This window comes from Oxyura jamaicensis, chromosome 13 (genome assembly GCF_011077185.1).
Source record: "Oxyura jamaicensis isolate SHBP4307 breed ruddy duck chromosome 13, BPBGC_Ojam_1.0, whole genome shotgun sequence".
In the NCBI taxonomy this organism is placed as follows: domain Eukaryota; kingdom Metazoa; phylum Chordata; class Aves; order Anseriformes; family Anatidae; genus Oxyura; species Oxyura jamaicensis.
In genome coordinates, this window is record NC_048905.1 from 17264941 (window position 1) to 17291747 (window position 26807).

The 26807-nt window shown below is 43.6% G+C and overlaps 1 protein-coding gene across 7 annotated transcripts in view; it reads right to left on the reverse strand.

The window, feature by feature from the left end:
• RAPGEF6 (Rap guanine nucleotide exchange factor 6) overlaps positions 1 to 26807 on the reverse strand; it is a 119014-nt gene that overhangs the window by 54096 nt on the left and 38111 nt on the right. For 6 of the 7 annotated variants that reach the window (XM_035338732.1, XM_035338735.1, XM_035338730.1 and 3 more), the window contains exon 6: positions 22690 to 22833. In XM_035338732.1, coding sequence (XP_035194623.1) covers positions 22690 to 22833 — 144 coding nt within the window. Of the gene's footprint in view, positions 1 to 7397; positions 8520 to 22689; positions 22834 to 26807 lie in introns of those variants that run through there. The other variant, XM_035338734.1, reaches the window with a different exon arrangement.

The following is a 26807-nucleotide window of genomic DNA, read 5'->3' on the forward strand; positions in this document are numbered from 1 at the left end:
AGTGTTTCAAGGGCAGCAATTTCCCTTTCTTGGCTGATGCAGAAAGTTCAGGCTGTTACGACCTGCCAGTTAAAAAGAGCCTCCTCCCAGCCCTTCGCATGCCTTTATTTCATTGACGCCCTTGATTCAAAGTCTTTCGTAGAGTTACCATTAGAACAAAATAGTTCTGCCCACATTTCTTCATTTTCTTTCCCATTTGCACCTTCAGTCTTTGGATCCCCATCACCGAAGTTTGCTATTTGTTCCCACTGCTGAAAGCTAACACATAACAAGACTACGAGCAGCCTTGGCTAAAGAACTACGGCAGAAAAGCTGTGACGAGAGCCACCGATGTGATGAGTTGCGTTCCTCCCACATCACAGTCATCGCAACTCATTATTTTAAATACCTTGTGATCAAAGACTCGACCACGTGAAACAGGCTCCATGCAGAAAAAAACACCCTGGAACTGGCAGAAAGCTTCCCTTGGTCTGTACCAGCTTTGAAGCAGCAGCTGACTGGCCCTGGGCAGCACCGGAGCACTGCTCTGGATTTCTGTGCTCTGTCGGCACAGCTACTTCTGTAATTTCTCTCTTCGGATGCCTTGCTAGCTGTACCATCAGTAGCACACCCTGTTTTCTAGCATTTTATTTGCCAAGTATTTTGTTGGTCTCACTTGGTGCCTGCAATTCAATAACCCGTTAGCTCATTTTCACCAGTTAATGTGTTTCTTTAGTCAGTTTTGTTTTTCCTTTCTACAACAGACTAGCCCAAAAACACCGATGTTAACTCGCACACACGTGCAGTCAGCCTCTTGCCAAGTAAAACCTCTCCATACACCACTTCTTGTTCCCATCCATCCCATTTATTCCATCAGAAGGGAAAAACAAACAATCAATATTTTTTTCCTTAGCTTCAGTAAGACAAATATCTCATATATCCCATGAGTAAAATCGTGAGAAACCACTGATCACTAGAGCGAAGTTATTTTTCAATATTTTCATTAGCCCTTTTTTCTAGGTAATTTTATATAAAATTAACTCTGGTTTACATGCTCACTTTTTGCATAGAAGCCACGGTTCTGCTCCAGTTTAGACGTGTGTAAGCATAAAACACATGCAGAGCTGTGCTAATGGGAGAGGAGAAAGTTGTTCCTCTGAGGGCAAGACGAGCCCGACTGAATTACGGATGCTGACATCACTCGCCGACTTACTTAATGCAAACAAAAGCATCTCCTCAAAGACCACAGATGTTCCGCCAGTGGCACAAAAGAAGATTTCTTTAGATTTCTAAAGAGCAGCAATGATTTTCTAAAGAGCAGCACTGATTTTTATTTATTTATTGGCTCCACGAAGGCCATGATCAGTCCTGAGGTTGAACTCCCGAAGCATCCAGCCTTCTCCTTGAGTGCCAGCCGCCCTGCCGAGAGCTCAGCCCCGGGAGTGGCAATCAATGGATCAAATATTTGCCCACCAGGTTCAGCTGAACGCCTGTAACCTAACATCGTGCAAAGAAAAATGGTGCCTCTCCCAGCTTCCGAGTTGCCCTTTGGAAAACGTGCACAGGATGCTCCTACGGACAGGTTTTGTCCAGACCTTGTTTCAGCTCATTAGCTGCGGTGTGGACTCGCTCCACGCACTACCCGCAAGCATCTTAGAGAAACAGCGACCAGGCCAACACCGTTCACGGCAGCCTTGCAGTGCCTTGAGAAGCATTCCTTGCAGTCTTCCTAAAATAACCCCAGGCTTACAAAAGAAAATAGGAAAACAAAAAATACACTAAAAAAAAAAAAAATACAACCCCCTGGAGGCTGCTCTATGCCCCCAGCAGCCAAGAACTTCTTGGCCCTTATGGCTCACACCATGCAAAGAAAACACAATCCTCAAAAGTATTACGTTTCCTTAGTAACAATAAGGTGACATGAGGACAGAATTTCAAAGTAAATTCTGGTATTGCCTTAAACTACATACGTAATGCAATTTTAATTTGGTTTTCATACGTTTAAATTATAGATAACTTCTCCGCTTTAACTCACGATAATGCTCGGCATCTGACACAGAAATACCTCGGCTTTGGAGAAGGGGGAGCCTTGGCTGTGAAGATGCTCCTTGGTGTGAAAAAAGCGTTGATGAAACCCCCTAATACTGGGAAAACCCAACAGGTAAACACAAGCTGCAGTTTTTACAACCACCAATTAATACAGAGCAACTATTTTCTGGCCTAAGCCATGGGAGGCATGGCCAACGCGACCAGCATGCGGCACACCGTGGACGTGCCACTGGGGGCTGCCTCCCTCGCTAACCAGGCCCCCAGCCCCTCCGGAGAACAAAGGAGCACCAACCTTCCGTCTCCATCGCCTCTGCGCTCGTACAGAAAGGCATTCGTGGACGCGAGAGGAGCACAACGGGGTGGTCCCGAGTGAGCTGCGGGCTGCACGCAGCCCTGCAACAACGCCGGTTTAAAACAAACAAAGCCCAGGAGGAAATAAATGAAAAGATAGATGTTTGTTTGCATATTAAGAGCCAATTTCCGATAAAAACAATCCTTCAGGAAGAGGCTGCTTCTGTTTAAAGCAGTAAGATGTGTGCTTGCATTTAATATCAAACTTATTGTACACTGGAGTATGAGAAAATTCAAGTTTCTAGGGTAAATGGCCACACTGCTCCTATTAAACCTTTTTTTTGGTCTTCATAAATTGTCAAGCAAAAAGTGCACGAAAAAAGTTTTCCTTAAAACATCACACAAGTTGTTTTAGAAAGCAGAGCTAAACAGCTAAGCGTAACAGACTGCCACGCGGCAGCCCAGGCCCTCAGAGGTCCTCCAAGCCCTCGGCTCTCAGATTGCACCACGAGTCACCCAGAGGCTGTGCTCCTGCAGCACAGAACCGAGGCAATCCTGCCATTGCAGGGGGTGGAGAGGGAAAAGATCAGGAAATATGGAAAAGGAACGGCCATAAATATTTTTGAGGAGCTGGCCGGAACTCCAAAAACCTCAAAACAGGACCAAAGTGTACAAACCAAGAGGCTAGGAGGTGAGAGAACCATCAGTGATTGGAATAGCTGAGCTCACAGCGCTGTCAGAGGCTGTGTGCCTGTGCCCAGGAGCTCAGGCAGGGGGGGGGATGAGCACCCATGGGTGCCACCCACCCCAAGTGGCAGTGGGGGCTCTGCACCACTGAAAGCTGAGCTGGAAGCTGCAGGCACAGAGGACGCACAGGGGGAGACGCGAGGTCAAGAGGAAGAGAAAGATGCTGTCAAAATCAACTGAAAAAACAAAGCAAAGGGTCAGTTACTCTGTTTGCACCAAAAACACTTAAAATTCATGCTACCAGGGCTACGTTTCACATGAGTGCATTAGCAAAGACGAGGATGACATCGAATCAAATCAAGGAGCCACTATCCAAGCTCTGTTTTTCTTCTGATGAGCTGAAAATAATCTTTAATTGCGTGAAGGTTTCAGCTCAGGATCTCAGAGATCAAACTGATGCCCTTTGAAGTCGGAAGATGATGTTAGGCTGCTTTTATTTATGGTTAACTAAAGCTTGCATCACATCCCTGCAAGACAGCAGCAGGAATAGGAATGGGGCTGCAAAATGACTGCAAGTTTTCTGCTCTAACCCCAGCACAAACTTCTGGGGAGCAAATTTACCTTTTGTTATCATGTTTAGCATTAACAGATTTTATCTGAACAGCAAAAAGAGAACTCGGTAGCCTCGATAACCTAGATAAAGCAGAAAATAAGCTGCTGTCTACTGTTGTGAGACAATTTTAACATGCACCTGGGATCTTAAATGAAACTGTTTCCCTTCAGAACCGAACACTTTAGAAGCTGAGAAATTAAGTCAAAAATCCTTTTCTGTAAAAAGCACATTATCTCAAAAAGCATCCCTTTTTCAATATCCTGCACAGACACATTATCCGACCACTTCCTATTTCCCCCATCAGACCTCCTGCCACACAAATAGGGCAGCTATGTATGCACGCTAGCCTTGGGAATTTTAGGCTGTGCATGAAATTTGTCGCCGGAGAACCCTACACATCTAAGTCCTTAGGCTTAGAACTCCTCAATGCCAACTTCGTAACGTGTCTGTGTTTAAGAGTTTAATATCAGACAGTGCATTACAGTCAACAGACACTGAGAAAGTTACCATCAAAATTATAAAGACAATCAAAATCTTGTGGAGATGCATTTGAAATAAATAATTTGTTTGCATTAAAATAATGTGTTTGTACCATAGGAATCCTGCTTAGCATAAGCTGAGTGCCTCATTTGCAAGTATAGTGTCTGTGGAAGCAGTCCTCTACTTTCCTTTGTGTCCCTCCAAAGCCACAGTGGCTTGAGAGCTGGGACAGCTTTGCCACACTCCTCGCTGCTCATCCCATTCACCACGTTTGCCGAAGGATGCCTGCATCTCTTGCCTTTCATCTTCTGCAGCCTATCGCCCCAGAGAGCGCACGGTCCCTAGGGCAGAGACATTTCTCACCATGCGCTTCCGACGTGGGGCTCTGCTCCTGCGCTGGTGCCTCCAGACAGCCGGCAGAAGGAACAGCCAACACCTTCCTGCAGCAGTGACTGTGGCTGGACACCTTTCCAAGTACCAGCACAGCCCTGAGAAATACCGTTCACCTCCACGAGGCCCTGCACAGAAGGGCTGCATGGCTCGGCAGCCAACCTTCAGGTGCACCGCATAAATTCATCCTCCTCAAAGTTTTCTCTCAGATTATCCTCCTCTTAGCAGCATGTTATGCAGGAAAGTAGACTGTGTTGGTTATTTTACAGATGCCTACTGCATCCCTTTTACTTTTGGAAGCCAAAAGGCACAGACCCCGCTCCCAGGGGTGCACACAATGTTAGTGGGCACAGACACCCCTTGTCCCCAGAGCTCCTCTTCCCAGGGGTGCCATCTCCAAAAGGCAGCTTCCCCAGAACCTCTGGGTAGCCATAAAAAATCACCCCCTTGTTCTCCTTCATGCACCTTCACAAAAGCTTACCTTTCTGATTAGTCACAAGGAGTGTGACTTCACTTTGCTCTGATTAAACAGATGTAATGCCACTGGCACATTCAGGACAGCTATAATTACACCTGAGTCAACAGTCCGTTTTCAAACTGCTGTCTTGGACCTCACTCTAAAGGCAACTCAGTAAAAAATCTGGGACAGATACCTCTGCAAGCCTACAGAATTTTGAATGTAACCACTGAGAAAACAAATGGAAGATCAGATGGTCACTGCTCTACAGCAAGAACCAGATCCAGCTACAGAATGGGGTTATAAACTACTGGACATTTTCAAGTTTAAAGTTACAAGCTTGCGTATTTTAGAATTTCTGAAGTCAGTTATTTTCCTGCAATAGGTATGACTATAAAGCACCCATCACAGAAACAGATTTATGGAACAAAGTTTAGATCAAAAACTAAACAGAACGAACTCTGACATAACTCAGATAATCGGTGTGTTCAATCCTATGCATACTTCTCAGAGTTGCAGAGCTTCGAGAAGTGATGAGTTCTACAGGTTTTGGGGGGGGTTGCAGGAATTTTGGGGAGCTTTGGATGGTTTTTCAGAACAGGGCTACAAGGGGTTTTCCTGTGCTGGTTTCACAGACAACTTTTATCTGTGTACCGGGATGCTAAACCAGTTAATAAGTTTGCATCAGCCAGAAAAAAAAAAAAGAAAAAAAGAAAAAGAAATGAACAATCCCAAACATACATACATCTTTCTCCACGATGTTTTATAGCATTTCATTTCTGAATAGCAAATGAGCGAAGCAATGGCAGCAATCCACCAGGTATCGTCCTCAGTGTTGACACAGGGGTCAAAAGCCCTTCCAGTTGTTGTTATTTCCCACCCTCCACAAACCCTTATTTGACCACAGGTTTTCTTTTCTTGTGGTTTCTCACTTAGGCCCAAACTCTCCTGAAAGAGCAGCCTCAGCTGAAGCACAAACGTGACTAAGCATTCCCAGTTTTTAAGCAATATTACACGTCCAGACCTTCTCCACAAGGGTGGTGCAGGCTAGACAAGCTTCAGGAAACCAATCCCTTCATATTTAATGTCTACAGACTGGGAAGGAAGTAAAGGAGTCCACACGTACACTGGAGACTCAAACGATGACACAAACAGGCCAAAATTTGCCAACGTGACCACTGAGGCTCGGAGCCGTCATAAGCACACCAGGTCCCTTCCGAGTCCCGGCTGCTCCCCTCGGCTTTCGCAGCTGAAACACGCCAAACAGCCAAGATGGGCCAGAAGCACGGACCCGTATTCAGATATTAATGTTGGCAACTGTACTTGGAAACCCTAAATCCCAGCATTTCCCACCCTTCCTCCCTGTAAACAGTGAGCTTCCATTTACATTGTCAGATGGAAAAAAAAATAAGCAGGGAAAAACCCTTATGCCCGTGAACTCCAAGCACCCAGCTGGACTTGTGCCTCTCCAGGCTGCCCCATCGCTTGGTCCCTAAAGCTGAAGGGACCTCAAACTTTGGGGACCGAAGTCAAGAGCAAATTTCTTGCTCCAAAGTCACCACCGCATCTCATGATCTCAACCCACCGCCTTTCAGCACTGCTGGCTTTGACACACGAGAAAGTTGCACAATCCTCAGCCTAGCCTGCAGGAGCTTCTGCAACATAAATACAAAAACTGTAGGAGAAAAGGTGTATTTGACTGGCCTCAGCTTTGTAAGTTAATTCTTGTGTCTTGGGTTACTGTACCGGGAGCAGTCTTAATAAAAAACCAGTCACTCCAGTAATTTTCTGAGAAAGCACACCAAATTGCAAGAGTCTGGCAAACTGTGTATATTCTTAATTTAAAGGCTTTTATCTCAGTAGGTTGGTTTGCTCGAACGTTCTAGATTTCATTACCTTCTTTAAAAGAAACACTATTCCCTCCCCAGCTTCGCAAAAATACTGCATCTTCAAACAGACAAAATAATTTGTGTCCTTTAAAGCTAATTGTAATTACGTAGTTTGGCTAAATAATTAACCGATTCCATAACGATGCACAAAGGAAGCAAGCAGTACAGTTTCATGCAGCCTGAAAAAATCAGAACATCGGTGGTTTTGTATATCAGTATTTTCAAGTTAGCAGTAATGACAAACAGTCATAAAAATGTTATGCTCCATTATACTTGTTTGGATATTAATAGGCTAAAAAGCAAGCTTTACACATTTCGTAACAAAATGGCATTTTTATACTTCCTGTTAATCTGCAAGCTCTGAGCGTATAAAACAATTCCAAGATTTCAAGGTCCCCCCTTCCCGTTCAGAAATTATTCTGCCAGAACAGTCCATGCACAGCCAGAGCCCAGCATTTCACCCGAGCAGCACTCGGCTTTGGAGAAGTGAGCATTTGCACAGACAGCACCACGGCTGTCAATACATTTCAGGGAAATGCATCACAGACAAAATCGTACTTACTTTGGAGGCCCACGGTTGCAGGCAGTTGGCATAACATCGAACAAGAAAAGCCATTTCTTAGGCTGAGAAAAAAAGTTTCCTTTCTCAAATAAAAGTCTCAGACGAAAAATATTTAGTAAAATCCTCTCTGGATTCTCTTTAAAAATCATAAACCAAAGCAGCAAATATACATGTATGCAACTTGTCAGGCTTGAATTTCACACTGAATCCGATTACAGCTTCTCCTGTGTCAGAGTAGTTTTCAGTGTTGCAGTGAGTTAGCAGCAGCAGCAATTCCTATTAAAATGTTCCAGTTTTAACAAGCACATAAATTCAAGTCAGAATGTTTCCTAGCTTCTCAAACACAAATATCCATAGGTTCCCCCAGGCACGAGGCGCGTACCCAAAAAGTGCTGCTAAGATTGAATTAATTCTGAAATGGATTAGAATTGCAGGTTAGAGCAACAATACATAAAAAGGTGAGATAAGAATTCTTCAAATTCCTTTTTTCTCTTCACTGAAATGCCTTTACGAGTGGCTTATCTTCAGGTTCACTTTTCGGGAACTTCACATTCATATTGTAGATCAAATTTTGCAAAGGTTCTTCAACGTCCTAGGCAATTCAGGAATCCCACGCCCTGGATATTAAAGTTTCTTCTTTATACTCTTGTCCGTCATAACTGCAAAATTGAATTAGTGTCCAGACTGTAGCTCCAGGATATATGCTCTAACAGGTTTGCACTGTGGAATGTATTAAAAGCCTCTGCAATACAAACCCTTTTCTCTTTTGCCCCCCCTTCTTTTTTTTTTAATGCAGTTTACAACTCCGCAGTGTTGCTTAGTATTCTAATGCATCAGCCAGATACTAGGGTTAATCCACGCCTAGCTTTTCCAATTAAAACACTTCTGTAATGCACGACAAAACAGTACGTCCATGGCTACAGCAAGACTGACTGCTGGAGTCCTAATTCCTACTATCTTTGCTTGCTTCTCAGCAGCTCCCTCAGGAGAAGCTCCCATCGATTGGATGCTCCGCAGCAAGATGAAATATCTAATAAGGAGGAAAGAGAGTGGGAGGGGAACCGAGCTAAAAGGATGACATCACCTGTATAGAAAGCCTTTAGAAACTGCATTAGATCAATTGGCTACTGTATCTGCAGATGCAGCCAGCAGAGCATCTTTATTGACCTAATATAAACACACGTATCGGTACAACAACTGCTCAGCAAAACACCCCTGCTCTACGTTTCATTTTATATCGTTTTAGGATCTACAAATGCACATGCTGCAGCTCTGAGTATTTTTCTTTTTCTAAATCAAAAACCCTGGAGCTCATATATCTGCTCAGGCTTTCAACAGCATTTAGGTGAATCATTTCTCATCTTTGCATCCAGATTTAGAAATGAGAAAAGGTAAAAAAAAATAAATAAAAAACCCTGCAGACACTCACATGTATGCATGCATGCACAGATACACCCATAATCAAACAATTCCTGCTTTTACATACATGTCATACAAGAATCGCAACATTTTTATCTCATCCTATCCACCCATCAGCAGATCTTTATCGAGGATGAGAAGGAAATTCCTCATTGAAAGGTGATGTTTCTAATATTCATAATTTTTAGTGGGCATGAAACATGCTAAAAGTTAGGTTTTCTTTCTTCCAATCAAGACCAATTCCATTTATAACAGAACTGCCTTAATTCTGCAGTAGTCAATTTAGCTCTATCATTTCTTTTTGCAACTAAAATCCGAAATATTTGTCAGCAGCTCAGTGCCTTGGATGGCAGCCCAGCCTGCTGGAGAGCTGCTCCGAGGAAGCACCTACGAGATCCCACACCTTTGAGCTGGGACTGCCGCGACGCTTTCAATTCCTAGAAGGCAAATGTCTGCTGCTGCTGCGCGAGGGGAGGGGAGGACGGGAGAGGACAGGAGCAGAGGGTGCTGGCTCTGTCAGAGCCGGTATTTAGTTCTCGGGATCGTTTACTTCACCTGCAAGAAGGGGCACTCACTGTTTCCGTTTTCTTCTCTTTGGAAAGAATTTTCATCGCCACGTCTTCTTATTCCCCGTTTGCATCAGACTTGAGGTTAATTCTCCAAAACCGAATGCCAGCTCCAAGGCCATACCTTCCACGCAGAGGAGGATCTCTAGGGAGTGGCCTGGTGGCAGCAAGGGCCAAAAATCCTTTTTCTGTTTTTTTTTTTTGCTTGCTCTTCAATACTGAGTTGGACCATTTGAGGCTATCCACAGAAAGCTATTCCAATGGACGGACACGTGGAAGAAGATCCCCACACTTCAGAAGCCAAGTTCCAGCACCAGGACACCCCACCCTGTCCCCAGCCAAAGGCTCCATTCAGCAGGCAGCCAGCCGTTGAATTCTTCCAGGCGTAAGACCCAAGTTATGACCAGAGCTGGGCCTTAGCCCAAGGGAAACCCCTCCCCTGGCACCTTCCGGAGCTGCCTTAAAGGACAAAAATTAGCGCTGCTGTCTGAATTCACCTAACCACTGCCCGACAATGAAATGGATGCAGCCAGGCTTCATAAAGTACCGGGGTTTAATTTATATCGAAGCATAAAGGAAAAAATCGAACTTTAGTCCCGCTCTTGCAAAATTTGCAAAGCCAATGTCTGTTTTTAAAAGCTGAAAGATTTTCAGATAATTCCTTAAGCTTTTGAAAGGCATTACACCAGCTACATAAATAGCTGTTTCCTTTACTGTTCCTTCGATACTAAACAATAGCCCAGCTACCAGCTTCAACTCACATACAACTGTATCGCATCTTTCCTAATAATTCACATTTTGTCTTAAATCAAAAGCATCTTAAACATCAAACATAAAGCCGCGCTGATCAATTTTCAGTAGCCATGAACATCCAAATACTTCCACGCAGTGTTACCTGCATTATTATAGTTACCACCATCACAATTTGTATCAAGGAAAAAAAAAAAAGCAGCCAGCCAAAGGAAACCTCTCCCTGCCTGCACGCACACCGATAGCACACCAACTCTCCCCCTGAACCAACCCAGGCAGATATTCATCTCCCAGCTGCATTTTAAACCCACTGCATTGTGCATGAAATTCAATCCGCTCAAGGTTTTGGCGTGGATGCCATATTTTACAACTACTGTAAACACGGGCTCAATAATGGGAACAAAATTCTATTTCCTTCTAGTTTTGCCTTTAAGTGAGGATGACATCATCCCTCTGCCCGCGCCGCCAATGAGCGCGGCGGCTGCGTCCCTGGGGATGCAGCCAGCTCCTGCGCAGCCCAGCCCGCCCGCGCCGGGGAAAACCTGACCTAATTCCAGGCTGGAGCTTTTGGGGCATCCCCCCACTAATTTCTGGGTTTTAACGCGTGTATCTCCGCAGCCCCCGGCTGCCCGCAGCGCTGTGTTTATGTATATATGATCTGCTAAATGATAAACCTCAAACCTAAAGGAACTTGGAGGTGGGAAAAAGCAGATACAAAGACTGCTCCATGGCGATCGCAATCAAAATGCTTGTGAGGAACAGGCAGAATCACAGGCAGTAAATCGCCTTTCTCGTTTTAAGCAGGATTCCAGGTTTTCAGAGAATCTTAAGGGAAAAAAATCTTTGGTATGCAGTCTCTGCATTAAAAAAGGTCTTTGTCTCTTAACACTGGTTTCTCTTCACGCTTGAAGCATCACTCCATATGTTTCTGTGCATCACATTCCCTTTATCCTCCCATAATACTATCTGAATGCTCCCGACTGTTAAATAAATCTGCATGTTCCAATTGTCTAACAAGGCTAAGTCACTGAAAAACGGGTTGTTTTTAGAAGGGCAGGAAGGCCTTCCAGAATTTAAACTCACGTTCAGTTTAACAGGATTAGAGTCTCCTCTCATTTAAAAAGACCACAAATGGACGTTCCACAAATCAGAAACAGTTCGTGGCTGGCAGCAGCAGACACCCATCGGACAGCACTTTGCCCTGATCAATCACAAAACACAAGCCCGTTGAGCCAAGCCCGCGGCGAAGGCGAGCACCGATCCGAGAGCCATCGCTGTGCTGGCTGGGGATGCGCAGGCTGCCGGCGTGCCAGCCGGCTTGCTGACTTCTGTCCCTTTGTCCTCCGACCGAGCCGCCTGCCGGGACGCTGTCCCTGCGTGTCCCCCAGCAGCAGCAGGCCCCCCGCCTGCTCCCCCACCTCTTCCCCCCCTTTCCGAGGGCAGCAGCGAGCGCAGCGCCCTGACTGCGAGCCTGCCAAGGGGGCTGGGGAGGGAGCCCAGCTGCTTGGAAAGCAATCTGTCACCGCACGCTCAGGCAAAGATGTTTTGGGCTAAAATAATTCATTCTGATACAGTTTTTGCGAGCGGGAATTGCCAAACACAGCAGCCTAATGCAGAAATATTTTAGGCATTAGTGGCACCTGCATCAAGAGGTTATTCCAATATATTTGAGTACTTTAAATCTCTTTGAAAAGGCAGGCGATGACGAGCGCGGAGCTCTGTGCGCAGTGCCAGCTGCGGCATGAGCTGGATGCGTCCCCATGCGATGCTGGCAAAGCTTGCTTGATTTAGTGTCACTGGCATGCTTCTCTGATTTTTTCCCCACCATTTAACTTCGGCATCTTAAATGAATCACTGTACTTTGTGGCAAGGTTAGCCCCTTGTTAGGGCTTCTCAGGAATTCCTGTTTAAAGGAAAAAATAATAGTAAGAAAAAAAATACAGCTCTCCACCCTGTTCTTGACCCTTTTACACAAATGGAGGCAGCGAGAGCGGTGCTGCGAGCTCCATTCCTCCTTCAGGGTGACATTACGTGCTGCAACTGCTTCCTTCTGTACATCACTTTCCGCAGCAGCACTTATGAACACGCTGTAGAAAAATCCTGCTGAAAGATCTGTAGGATTCATAAGTGGTATGAAAATCCGATCCATCCTAGGGGAAGGAGGGAGGGGGAGAGGGAGGGAGCGGAGCGGGAGGAGAGACTGTCATCATAACTAAAGTGATGTAAGCTTCTAAATATAGAGCCAGCAATACAGAAGGAACAATAAAAAGGCACCATGGATTCAATTTCTCCATCGCCGTCGTACCACCCCAGCCATCCTTTTTCAGCTGTTGTGTTAAGCATGGAAAGGTCATCTCCTATTTGCAGAAATTCAGATTTATATGTTTTATAATACTTTCTTAAATACGTTTATAAATTACAGCTCTCCCCTGCAGATCTCTGCTCGTGCAGTCTCCGCAGAGCCAGGCGGCATGATCAGCATAGCAAGCGAGGACAATGCCGGCACGTAGAGCAGGGGGAAGCCCCCTCCGCCGCAGACTCAAATAAAAAGTTCCTTGCTACAGTTGGAACAGAGGTGATTCATACCGCACTGCCCCCCTTCCTTCCTGACACCTCATTTCGGCAGGGGGTGGGGAGGTTGGGGAACATACACAGCCCAAAATTCCCTGGTGATGAGAATGAGCGGACACCAACCCCGAAAGCAGATGGGTCGGTTTGTGGGGCTGAACCGCCCAGAGATACCTAAAGTACAAAATCTCTAATATCCTACATCAAATTTTCACAAGCCCTTTTGCAGTTTTGGTCATTAAAACATTCCCTTGATCTAGCCTCAAAACTGAGATCAGAGCCCAAACCTAATGCCGACCTGAACACATCGCGTTTGTTCAGCTGACACCTAACTGGGAAGCCGGACAGAGTTTCAGATTTGGAAACTGAAAATCCCACCAACGTATATGCTCGTTCTCATCCTGGAAGTCACCTATGTTTTACAGTTGACATGAAATCAAACAGGGAGTATCACTTTTTCTTCCCACATTTCTAAAACTACATCTCAAGTTAAATGATCAGACCACGAGGTACCAGCACCCCTCCCGCAAGGAAAAGGCTTCTGATTAAATGACCTTGAGAACAATGCATTAACTCCACAGATGAGGTTATAATCATTAAAATGCCACTTCCAATGTTTTTTCTGTCATTTTTTCTGGAGGATTAGCACCAAACTGAAGGCCTGAGAGCAGGAGAGGGCAGGAAGGGTATGACTCCTCCTACCACTACCGGAGAAATTTTGGGATCTCTCTCTACGCAAGGCTGATTTTAAACAGTCAGCTTTCATTTCTTAGCAGACAGGGTACCCAGCCTGCAGATTGCATGTGACGTGAATATTATCTCAGGCACGGCACCTCACAGACACTTCTAGCCAGGGGCAGAGCCGTGTCTGGAGGCAGTGCGGTGCTCTCTACGTGCAGCCTCCATCACCAGCTGCTCCTGGGCTCCAGCTGACCCCAGGCAGGAGGAACACTGGGGTCCCCGGCCTGGGGCTAGGCCAGCACGGCATTCCCTAGCCTAGGAGGAAGAGAAGAGAGCTGCCCATGGCAGGGCCGCACCGTGCTTGGCCCCTCCTGGCATGTTTATGCAGAGGGTGCCCACAGCACCAAGCACGGACCCGTCTGCCATCCGGCCCTCCCGAAACCCGCCGTGTTGGGGAAGCACAGCCCAGACCCCTTACCACACAAATTGCTTCACGGCACAGTGATTTCCAAGCTTTCTCAGTACCTGGCATGATTCAGCCCCTATTTATTGCCTTCACAAATGGAAAGCTCAGTCAGATAACGACAGAACAATGGGGAATGGTTTTAAACTAAAAGATGGGAGGTTTAGATTAGAGGCTGGGAGGAAATTCTTCACTCTGAGGGTGGTGAGGCACTGAAGAGGCTGCTCAGAGAAGCTGTGGGTGTCCCATCCCTGGAGGTGTTCAAAGCCAGGCTGGAAGGGGCCCTGGGCAATCTCATCTAGTGGGCTGGAATTGGGTGATCTGTAAGGTCCCCTCCAACACAAGCCATTCTGTGATTCCCTGAAAGCTGACAACACTTGTGGAAATTTTTCCTTAGCATCATTCAGGTTCCCTTTTGCCTCTGAGAACAAAACAGCAGCAGAATCCCAGCTATTCTCACCAAAGCCACAGAACTGATCTTAGCAGATACAGCAAGGGCTTGGCCAGAGGACATACCTACACTGCAAGTTGACAAACCACCATGCATTTCATCACAGCTGTTAAATTTTAAAGGACACAAAATCAAAATCATGAAAACAATACAACTGTCTAGTTTATTGTGGCTACAATACCTCAAACAAACAAACAAAAAAACATAAAAGCTTTAACAGTCAGCAATAGAAGGCAACTCTGACTTGCAAGAACAAAGTTCCAAGAAGGAATTAAGCTACACTGATTGACCCATTTAGTCAGAGGCTTCATTTAATCAGCTATTTCAATTATTTCATCTGTCAAATATTTCCCCATTAACAAAAGTTTCTACATATCAAATGTAAAATTACAAATGCTGTTAAGAGTCATTAGAAATAGCAGTCAGTTCTAAGCCAAAACCAGACAGATTCTTCTAGCTGTTCTCTCATAGAGACAGTGGTTTCATGCCAAGTTTTTCAAGGAAAACGGTATCCAAATGCTTGCACTATGGACCGACATTTTCTGATGATGATTTTAACTGAAAATTGTTCCGAATATTCCCAAGTCCCCAGCTTTGGGCCAGAAAGCTTCCGCAGAACATTTGTAAGTTGACGTAAATTTCCATATTCTAAATTAGAAGAACATTTTAATTTAAAGTTGAAGACAACAGTATCACAGTGCTTTAACGAAGTCCTTTAGTGTATGTGATGTTCAACCCGACAACTCAGACTCCCAGCTCTTCAGGATAAAATACAAAATGACTTTTCACAAAGCTGTTCCTCTCCAAGGCGTAAGCCCACAAACAAGTGAAAGGCTGACTTGGCTATAAATGAGCGCATAAGCAGGCTGCTTACTTCATTACAGCACATTGAACAGAACCAGCCCAGGTGGACAGCAGGAAACAAGGATTCATGCCTGCTCCCATCCATCTGCACGCGGGCTACCAGCTTGCTGCCTACTCCCCCATCAGTTTCTACAAGACTCCACTCGCATGTCATTTCAAAACACTGAAATAATAAAGTAAGGTTAAAAAGAAGGATCTGACAGCACTGCATCTCATACACAAAAGGTTTTGAAGTCCCTGACAATGCCTTATCAGGTACATAGCACTGCTTTCTACCATTAACCACCAGAATGACATTACACAGCTATGAGCAGTGGCCACAACACTTGCACATCATTCTCAATCTATTTTGCATAACAGGCTGCTTATAAAGAATTAATGACTTTGGAACTGCCACCCAACCCCTCAGGGTCCATCAAAACAGAGATTAACTCTCTGAACATGCTACATAAAATATTTTCTCAAGCATTTTCCAAGAAACTAAGTTAATTTCCATGATGGTGTAAATCTGTCTATGTGGTGAAAGGAGCACTTTAGTAATTACATTATTTTTTATTTGTCATGCATGCTAATTTGCAAGATATCTAGATTTTATTTTTATTCATTGATATATTTAAAGATTCTTCAGCCACAAGCTGCCACGGAACAAAACCAGGCACAACAGCAAATTCCAGCACCAGCTCAGGGCAAGGTCCAAGCAGCTCCCTGCTTCCATCCCAAACAAAGGCACGGGGGGGTTTCCCTGAGGACAGACAGTGCTCAGGATCAGTTTCCCTATCAATTTTTAGTATCTTGTTCAAGAAGCAAGGCTCTCAGCGTGGCAAACCACAAAGCTGTCTGTCTGTCCTGCAACATCCTGGCTTACAGCAAGACATGCTGCACATCACTGCCAGCAACCCAGCCAGACCTGAGAAAATACAGGTGCTTGCCTAAAATAAACCCTCCATCGTTTCAGTCTAAGCTAGTTTCATTTTTGCAGCACTCTTCAGTGTTGTTCACAGCTGCACGTGTCACCTCAGAATTGAGGTGATTTCTGTAATTCACAGTTTATGTATAATCTGGTTGCCACGTCTGTAAAATCTTCAGGGAAACTCCTGAATAGAAAGTTTTGAATAATTACAACCCATCTCATTATGGATAAATTGGGTTTACATACCGCATATGTTCTTTAAAGAAATAACTTTAAGAACGCAGATTTTAACAGAAGGGCAATATTTTTAGTATGTATTTACTTATTTCGTGCCTAGTGCATCAAAGTCATTATTCCTCAGAAACCTGCAGACACTCGTTATCTGGTTGGGGAACCACCAGTGGCCAATGGAAATTACCAGGAAACGTTTGAACACAGGGCACAAAAGGGCTGGAGTTTTTGTAACGACCACCACAACCAGCGACGGGCACACAAGGAGCCCGTGGCAGTAACAGGGCCGATGCCACGAGCTGGCAGAATCCAGACATGAAACAAAACCCAAGCCACGTGCTTTTGGTGGCTCACCCCTGCTTACAGAAGGGGACAGATGAGCACCATGGTGGGGCGAGCGCTGCTGCTGAGCGCTGGTCACCAGCGGGCCGGGGAAGCGGCTGCCCTGATGTCATTGCACCTCAGAGCTCTCAGACGTCCTCTCAGACGTCATTTACAGCCTCGCCCCCAGTGTGGCACCAATTCCCCTTTCCAGAAAACTGGGCCTCGTCCCCTCCTAGCCCCACGCCGTGGCCATAGCCCCACAGGCCTGCTCCGAGCAGCGACACGCGGCCGAGCAGATGGCTTTATTTAGACGTGGGCCACCACGAAGCCGGAGCAGGCTGCTACAGAAGCGAGAGAGCTGCAGCCGCAGCTTCTTTTTATCGCAGGAGGAAGAGGAACACAAAATGGCAGGAGCGCAGCAGGGCTGCCGGCAGCGGCTACGGGGGCGAGGTTCTCACGGAGGCCGTGGCCGGCCTGGCTCAGGGAGCACCCACACACTCTGTGGCTCGTGAGCTGGGATACGACATACACCATCAAAAATGCAACACAAACTGGAAGAGAGAAAACCCTCCGTCGTAGGAATGGGGCAGGGAGAAGGAACCTGCACAATCTCTGTGCATTGCACAACACTTCCAGAGAAGCCGCCAGCTGCCAGGGTTTCGGTACCCACCAAGTACACAGCAAGACTCGTGGATTTCAGCAGGATTGAAGTTTCTTTCCGACTCCTTAGATAATAAAGCCAAAAACTCTCAAACAATAACACAAAAAGTGACAAAAAGAGGAAGTGGGAGGGGATAAGAACACATTAAAAAAACAATGAGCTGGAGTCATCCAGCTCCAAAACAGCTCCAGAAGTGATTTCAGCCACTTGCAGATTAGCCACAGCCTCACAAAAGTTAACTACTGATGTTCCAAGTAAATGTATGTTAGCTGATGCTGCATCAAGGCTTAACAAAAGGCATCTGGAGGCGTGCTGTAAATCAGTATTGCTTGGTTTAGATCAATAAAAGGTACTATTTCAGCAAATCTACCTAGCAGTTAAAAATAGATCATAAAACACCCATAGCATTTAAAAGGGAAAGGATCAGTGATGGGAAGGAACCTAATGGGTTTGCTGCAACATATAAAAATGTGATTAACCCCCTACAATTGTGAGATACCCTATACTAACCGCAGCCCCTGACAGGATTACATTAAGTAACGATCACAGAACAAGAAACTTGCCACTCAAGCAGTCCTCAGGTGACAGACTGCTCTGAAGATAAATGCTTCTACAAGGTTCCTGGAAAAATTTTACATGATGTGGTATTAAGATACTGTCCTCAAAACTTAGTATTATAATAAATCTCTTAAACCTCATCGTCCTCTTACAAGAGTTTAAGAAAACGTAAGTTTGCATGTCTGAGAAAGGGAATTACTAATAAAAGTTTGCTAGTAATTTATTTTGTTCTAGGATGAAAAAAGAATAAATCATATTGCGGTCACAACTCAATGGAAATGTTTATTACATCTTTTATGCACTATTTTAAGAAATACAAATATTCTTCTCAAAAATCACAGCGAAGAGAAACTGTCAAAAATGTGTGCAAAGATTTTAAACTCTTAAAAGATACAAGTCTACAGGTTTGATGTCATGGAGAAATTTGTATCAAATTGTTAAACCCCATTTGGTTTCTTGCTCACTGCAAGAAATATAAACACAGAATTTACCGTAACTCAGGTTTTATTTTGTAATAGTAAATGTTTCAAATATTTATCTTTACATTCTCAATATTTGATCCAAGATGAAAAAGCAATTTAACTTCTAAACAGCACCAGAGCTAACATTAAACATTTCTTCCTAGAACTGTTAATGTAAAAAGTCATCTGTTTCTAGTCTGGCTGTAGGTTTTTGTGTACCTGCTGTATGTTCACTAAAGTCTGGAACAGAGCTGAACGAAGATGATCAGAATGACTTCTTTTTCTTTTGCAATGAAAAAATGTAGTTGCATTATTTATTGGCTTGAGAGCTAGACTCAGAAGTAGGAGTGACTAAATATTCATTGTAGCTGTGATAATGCCCCGATGCATGACCCTGGTTACTGTCTGGATTCTTATCTATGTTGCAGACAGTCTCATGCACAAAGAGTGCTTATCTCCAAAAAGATATGCAACCACACTAACAAATAAGCAAGAGCAGGCATAATTAAGACCAATGGCACATTTACATCTAATTCACTAAGTCTGACAGGACTTTTATCCAGATGACTCCAACTACGGGACACCTAGTGGGAGGTGTGCCTGCCCATAGCAGGGGGGTTGCAATGAGATGATCTTTAAGGTCCCTTCCAACCCAAACCATTCTGTGATTCTGTGACTCCAACCTCACTTTACCCCACAGCCAGGACATCACCCACGGTGACATGCAACATGCAAATGCTCATCAAGTGATGAAAGCAAAAAAGACAGGGGCAAAGAGATCCCACGTCACCGCAGCGGATGCTCAGCCAGCCTCGGGTAGACAGCCACTGCTGCCATCACCGCAGGCAGCAGTGCTATTTCACGTCCTGGTAAAAGCACTTGGGAAGCCTTTCACCAAACTCACATTTATCCCCGGGGCACTGCTGGCAATGCAGTAGCAAAAAAAACCCTGCCTCAGCTACTGGGAACCCCTCTGAGCAGAAACCAGCCCTCGGCCAGTTCACCTGCTTAATGAGAGCAGGTTGAGCATCATTTGCATTCGTATAGTAAGAAGAAATTCATGCCATTATGCACTTTAAAGATAGAAACAGAAATATAAACCTGTTGAGTTTGAGTGAGAAGAAAGAGAACATTGTTAGTATACATTTGCTGTATTTTCCTCCAAGAAAAAAAAAAAAAAACTTCTAAAAACTTATTCAGAAGACAACCAGTATTCTTATGAAACACCATCATTCCATGAACCATAAAAACATAGTAAAGGAGTCTAAAGAATAACTCCAAAGAAACTAACCAGATGATCGACTTTTAACATTGAGTCAGCTGTCATTCAAGCAAAATAAAAAAAAATCGAAGATACTTATTTGAATGTCAAATACCCTGAAGATACACAGTTACACTGAGTATCAGGGCTCTTTCACTTAAGACGCATAGGAGAAAAAGCTTAAAATATGGTATTAATAATTGAAAATATTAATGAAGCTGCACACAAATATTTATCTCATGGCCAACCACAGGGATTCCTACAGAACTCATTCCAATGAGGAGTAGCAGGGAGCTCCATGTGAGAAGTCAATGCAAGCTCATGTCACAAACTAATGGGTAATGTTTTATGATTAAGGTGAATCCTTGTTTTTATAAATATTAACCATACTATATTTAATGAGCAGAGATTTACATTTAAAGGAGTTACTGGAGATTGCATAGATAATTGCCCCTAAACAGAAGATTTCTTGTTATTTGCTTTTAATTGTCAAAGGAAAAATTCTGAGCTGGGATAAAGCAACACCAAACATCAATACCTATAGGATGTGTGTTTTCTTTGGAAAGCAGAAAACTACCTGTGCTTGAGCAATTAGGAGCTTCAAAACTTAACCAGCACATTGAGTACTCTGGAGCATTATACCACTGGAGCCCACACAAACTCCTTGCGGATCGTGCATAAAGTACCAAGCCCTCTGATCAAGCAGGGCTCACAAAAGGTCCATCAAGCCACATTCAGCATCTGTCAAAGAGCATTTAGCAACAGGCTGGAGAGTGAAATAAAATGCTGCATTTATTCATTAGTATTATGCCAGAAAGGAAATGCGCTGGCAAGTTTGTAAACAGTTTCCCCACTCTGGCAGAAATGTTATTGTAAATTCCTGTCAAATAGGAGTTCCATTCAAAAACCCTCCTCCTCACCCTGCCCATACTCCAACAGGTTGAAACACACAGTTACCTTATAAACCCTGTTTTTCAAAATCAATGGGAACCAACAGACACGTATTAGCAGCCTCCTATAGGTAAGAGTTAAACCCAGGCACAGAACAAAACATATACCTCAGGAAAAAAAAAAAAAAAAAATATTTTACCAAATTAAAACGGAATATGGAAAAAATATAGGCATCCTTTGTTTTGTTTACTTGTCAAACAGGCAGCTGGGTTTGATTTCTTAGTCATCTGTTGAGTTACAAATTACTTTTCACTACACCAAGTACTGTGACTATGACACTTTCCAATTAGGAGTTTATAGGCTAGGAAGCAAGGCTTGGTATTTCAATGTCGGCTGCTGAAACCCAACAGCAGCAGATTTTGTTTCAGAAAGGTGGTTTCCTGCCACTTAGCACTCAGTCATCCAGGAAAACACCTAGCAGTGTTCACAGGACTCTTTTATGATATTCCTAATTAAGTGACAAAATCAGATTTAGGAATATGCTGCTGATTTATGAAGTTTATAACGTTTCCCATCAAACAGTGATCAAAATATATATATTCATAAATCCGAGGAAGCCACCAGATTTGTAACAAGAAAGTGTATGTGCAAAGACAGACAAGTACTCCACGTGGTTGTTAACATAAGAAATAAATCAACACAAAGAAGAACCCCAACAAGGTCATCACAATCCTGCAAGAGCAGCACACTGACTCCTTGCATCAATAACTGACAGTCTCTGAAATCATTTAAGGAAGTGTGTAATTTTGTAGCTCTCAGATGAGTCCCTTCTCATGCATCCTTCCAGGCAAGCAGCACAGCAAGCATCAGCATCAGCTGCTCCTGAGGTTCTCTTCCTCCTGGCACTTAAGCCTAACAATTATTTTTGTGTGCTTATTCAATGTTACAGAAACATCAAGCAGTGAGAGAGAGATTCTCACATACAGATCAGACTCAGTTCCTAATAAAGCCTTATATAAGTCATTCAGCCCAGAACCTGAGGATTCGGCATCTCATTTCATCAATAACTAATTCAGATTAATTAGCAGTGATAAAAAACATGCAACAGTTCTTGAAATGAGACGGCAGAGGATGTAAAACTTCAAGTAGCATATTCTTTTCCTGTCACAGCAATGAGAGCTTTTCTGCTTAGCTGACAAATGCCAAAGTAACCTTTACCCACAGAAAACCTAAAGCTGTGGAAAGTCTAAAAATCACCCATCTGCATTACAACAGCTAGCAACACGCAAAAAAAAAAAAAAAAAAAAAAAACAGCAGCTTATTCTGAAACAGAAAAGATGTCTTAGGTTTCTAGCTAACTGCACCCTTTAGATATTTTGAGTTTTAAGGTTTTGTACCACATAGGGCGATGAAAAGGAAGACAGGAGAAAAGGGGAGAAACTGCATTTTTTTTCTTTTGTGTTTGAAGACTAATCAAGGTTTGTGAATTTCAATTTTAGTATTGTTTTTCAATTTTTTACGTTCAAAGAAAATCAAAGAATCCAGAACAATTATTTCCAATGAAATAATTTGTCTAGTTCCTGCTAGTAGCAGGAAGTTTGTACGTGAAAAATAATGGTGAAGAGAAACCTTCATAAAAGCATTGTGACCTCGAAACCACAGCTGTACGTGCCTTCACACAGAACAGATTATGTTGTCTGTGATGTTGTGTTTTTTTTAAAGAGTAGCAAACGAGTTGCCATTACTCTGTTTGATGCCTGAATTACCATTATGCTATTTTTAATCAAGTAAATGTGACAGAGTATCACGATAGTGTTATTACTTTATTGAACTGCATTTGTGATTGACTCCATTCCAAAACACAGCCTAAATTTATTAGGGACAAAAAGAAAACCACCAGCTGCTACATCTTACCGAAAGAACTCCAGTTACAGCCAACAAAAAGCAAGAGCGACTGTTTCTCCATCCAGCAGAAACATTAAGATTTATTTGCAACACTCAACAGAAAGCCCATAAAGCAAGTAACCTCTTTTCAAACTAGTGCCTGAATCTTCAGCTACCACCTGGAGTGCTCAAATCCAGAGTACTCGGCTGTTCCCCGACAAGAGAAAAGCGTTAACAAATAGGCCGAACACAAACCATCTCATCTCACCAGCTTTCCTCAGCACACAGAAACCCAACAGCACAGCGCCAAGCAGATGTGCCAGCTCCTGCCGACGGAGACCAGACTCACCGAGATGTAACTGCTGGCATCCACGTTGTCCGTGATGGTCTGGCGCTCGCCCCTCTGGTTGATCTTCCTAAACCTTCGACGGGACTGCCTGAGCGGGACTTCTCTTTGCAGGATGTTTTCCTCATTGTCTTTGGAGTTCTCCACCTGAAACACACGTTCAGGCTCCTGGTTAAACATCCAGTTCTTCCATAGCACTGAGAGCCGATGGAGTCGTAGCAAGCTCATGAGGAAGGAACTAACATAAGTTCGGAACAGTTAAACTTTTCTCAAGAAAACGACTGCAGACACTTTGAAGAACCAGTGCTGCATGTCTCAGAGCGACGTTATTACAATGAGCCGGAGGCCACAGTTTCCTTCCAGGAAACAGTTTTTTTAAAAAAAAGTACACGTATCCTCTAAACAATGTCACTCACCAGCAGAAACTCTTGTGCACTCACACACATTATACAACCTGAGTTAAACACATTGCTTATTTCAGGGATGTCTTCAGCACAGAAGTTACATCGTTTGCATATTTACAATCTGCTTAAAGCCACTGACTGCCATTCTATTTTTATTGGTATTTTTTCCAAACGTAACTTATTTTTAGTACCAATCACAGATAAAAAACTTAAAACATTGCAAGTGTTTGTTGTTTTTTGTGTGGTTTTGTTGTTGTTTTGGAAATAGCCCTCGGTCCTACTTTCCCTATGCCATACTCATTTCTAATCACTTCCAACAGATTATGAAGAATAAACTGGATCTTCATTCATAATCTTGATGTTAATTTTATTTGTGACTAAACATTAAAAATAAGGTAAATTTATCTCCTTAGTAAAAGCCACCATGGGAGCTTTTTATCTTACTAGCTACGATTCCTTCTTTCTATAAAAAGCAGTCCCATCCCTCCTCATTTCCTTCTGATGTTTTGGAAAAATACATCCTAGCAGGAAACAGAACAGACATGCATGCAAAGAGGCTGCAGCGAGGCGAGCAGCTCCTCTACAATACAGTTACTCTGTAGAAGTCTCTACTGGCTTAGGCGATTTTTTTTAATGTGCTTTCCTAAGCATAAGACTTTAGTACTGGAAAAGGAGAAGAACCTTCATGTTGGCTTATGCAGCCCTCCCTTTGCACGCTTGTGTTAAGTTAGCTCAATTAAAATTCAAAAGGTATAAAGGAACGAAAATTAGAAATAATTAACAGATAGTAAGAAACTGAAAATATCTGAACGATTCACCAAAGCAACATCACCTCTACTTTCCACGTTGCTTTTCCCAAACAGCCAGGTCTGTGTAAGGTCAAAGGAAGGGGCAAGTGACAGGGCTTACTTCGTGGGTTATTTTTAATTCCAGAGAAAAATATACACTGACAACGTAATATAAAGACACACTGGTTAAAATAAAAAATAAATAATAATTAAAAAAATACCTAGCCTCACATCACATTTTGTCAAAAAGCAAAAGTGAAAAAAAGCAAGGCATACAGGCAGACAACACAACTTTACACAGGCCTTCTAGCATCTTCCAAAAAAAGTGTTATGACTGTGGATACTGCAGCCCTTCTTCATGTAGCAGAAAATCCAGATTTCCAGTCAGCAATACCATCGCTCAAATTACGCACAAGGCTTTCCAAAGTAATGAAATCTGGTTTCTTACAGTTACTCCATTAACTAACCAAATCCATGTTGATTTTGTTCCGAATTTTGTCTGTGCTACACGAACTACTTCAATAACCACATTACTTCCCTTTTCTTCTGGGTTCAGTCCTCCAGGATCATGCAGACTACAGCAGCGCAGCACACTGTCCTGGGCAGCGGAGGCTTCCCGAAGCAGCAGGACAATGGCAAGCCCAGCACTGCAGACCTTTATTATTAAAGCCCCAAACTAAGTATTTTTAAGACTAAAGGGAAGACTTACTGCAAGATGAAGCTATTTGTCTTCCGTAGTTCTAACTGAGAGCTAAGAAGCGAACGTAAATATGCGATTTGTTAGCATAAGGGCAAAACAACCAACTGCCAGTGGAAACTCAGAACCGAGACCACCTGCTTCCTTTGGTTAGTGCCACGGCTGTAACCGACAAAAACAAAACAAAAATCAGAGCACCAGGAAAGACCTTGACACCACATAGCTTCCAATTTAGTACCACCAGCAAAATCAGCATTTTGAGCCCAGCCAGGCACCTGAATGTTTGTATTTGTGACCCGCAGGCACGCACACAGCTGGTGCTGGTCTGCTGCACGTTACCAGCATTGGCAGCGGGCGCTGCAGGGCAGGGCTCCCGTGTGCTGTGCATCACTCAGCCATGCCTTCACCTGCTTAAAACTAAAAAAATCTGCTGGTACGGTTCACATTCAACCTCCTGACACTGCCCTGAGAGGGGTGATGACTCCTACGGAGGAGTTCTGCATCTCTGCAGGTGCTGCGAGCTGGGGACCCAGCGCTGGAGCTGAGGGACATGGGCAGCACGAAGGACCAGCGCTGCTGCCCTACCACACTTCTGGGTATTATTTCATTTCCAACACGTAAGAATGAGTCTGGAACAGCACGCTAGCTGGCTAGTTTCTAATCAAGGGTGTTGTTTCATTATCCTTGAATTCTGGCAGCTGCAGGATGCTTCCAAGCAAACAGCTTCACCCACAACGCATGCTGCCATGAAAAAAAAATAGAAAAATCAAGGAGGATGCGTGATTATCCTCAACTTCACTCCGCAGTTGGTGCTAGCACTGAAATAATTTCACCTCCAAATATCACGCTGCTCTTCTGAAATCTAACATTTGAATCTAAAGAAGAAAATGAAGACACCAAGGAACAACAGAAGGGAGACGTCAGTGACTTCAGTACATGGAAATATGCTGCAATTCTGGGCCATTTTCTTAAGTGATAAATGGCCCCATTATTAATTCAATAGATTGTTCAGCCTCCAAAATATGAGCTACAATGCCTATTCACACACTATCTGTTATCCTCATTAACTTAAGATGACCACATTTTATGGCCTTTGAAATGGGTCAGTTCCCAAAGGATTCCCATTTCAACTGATTTACATTCTAGGAAGAAAGAAAGGGAAAAATCAGCAGCGCAAGCCGAGAAGGGCGTTCTTTAGGTAGGTTAAACCGCTGCTGCTGTTGCTTGAATTAAGTATTTGTTATGCAACATACAATTTGAAATGCAATGCATATTAAAAAGGAAAAACTCCTGGCAAAATAAAAAGAATTAAGAGAAAGTAGTAAGAATTAATCGGGGAAATGAAACTCAAGCACGCTTTCTGTCAGTGCAGACCATTAGCAAGGTGCGTGCCACCACGCTGATGCTCTTTTCTCACCCCACTGGAAGGCCTACATAGAAAACTGAAAGTTATTAGTACCTTTAGCTAGATTTACCTATAAAATATGAATGACTAGAGACTTCCAGTTTGCTGATTTTCCTACAGAACAATGTGCTGGGTTCCAGAAAAGGATTTAAGGCACTTTCAAGCATCTCTATACTCTCACTGGAATTTAACCACAGGTACAGAAAATTCAAGAACGAGTGTTAAGACACAGAGGCCAGTTGTCCAGGTTGTGAATTTCTCTCCGGGAACAACTAGCAGCGTTTGGCAATGCTGACATGGACAACGCCAGCTTCTCCATGACTGTGACAGGGCACTCCTCTGAAAAACCTCATCGCAGTTTTAGCTCCCCGGACTACACACACAAAACTGTCCCAATTTCTTCATAAAAATATTTTAATAAGGTCATTTTCCTTCCAGTAGCATGCTCTACACAGAAGCTACTCTTTTACGTGCATCTTCATGTGTTTTTTTCCTCCATTGGTTGGGGTTTTGTTTGGCATTTTTGTTGTTGTGTTTGTTGTTGTTTTTTTTTTTTTTTTCTCTTTAAATACAACAATAGCAATAACATACATTTTGCCCATGGAAAATATTTCATGTAAACCAGCAACTCCACTTGCAGCGGCCGGGTGAGTCACCAGGCAGCCCTGGGAGCAGCGACATACTTTCCATGCTGCAGACTCCCCACTTCAAACAGCACTTACACCACAGTCTATGGGATTTTCGCAGGAAGCAGCACACCAGCTCGATTAACGTCTGGAGCACCAGTTCTGTAAGCAAAGGGTTGTGCAACTCGTTTGTTAGTGAAA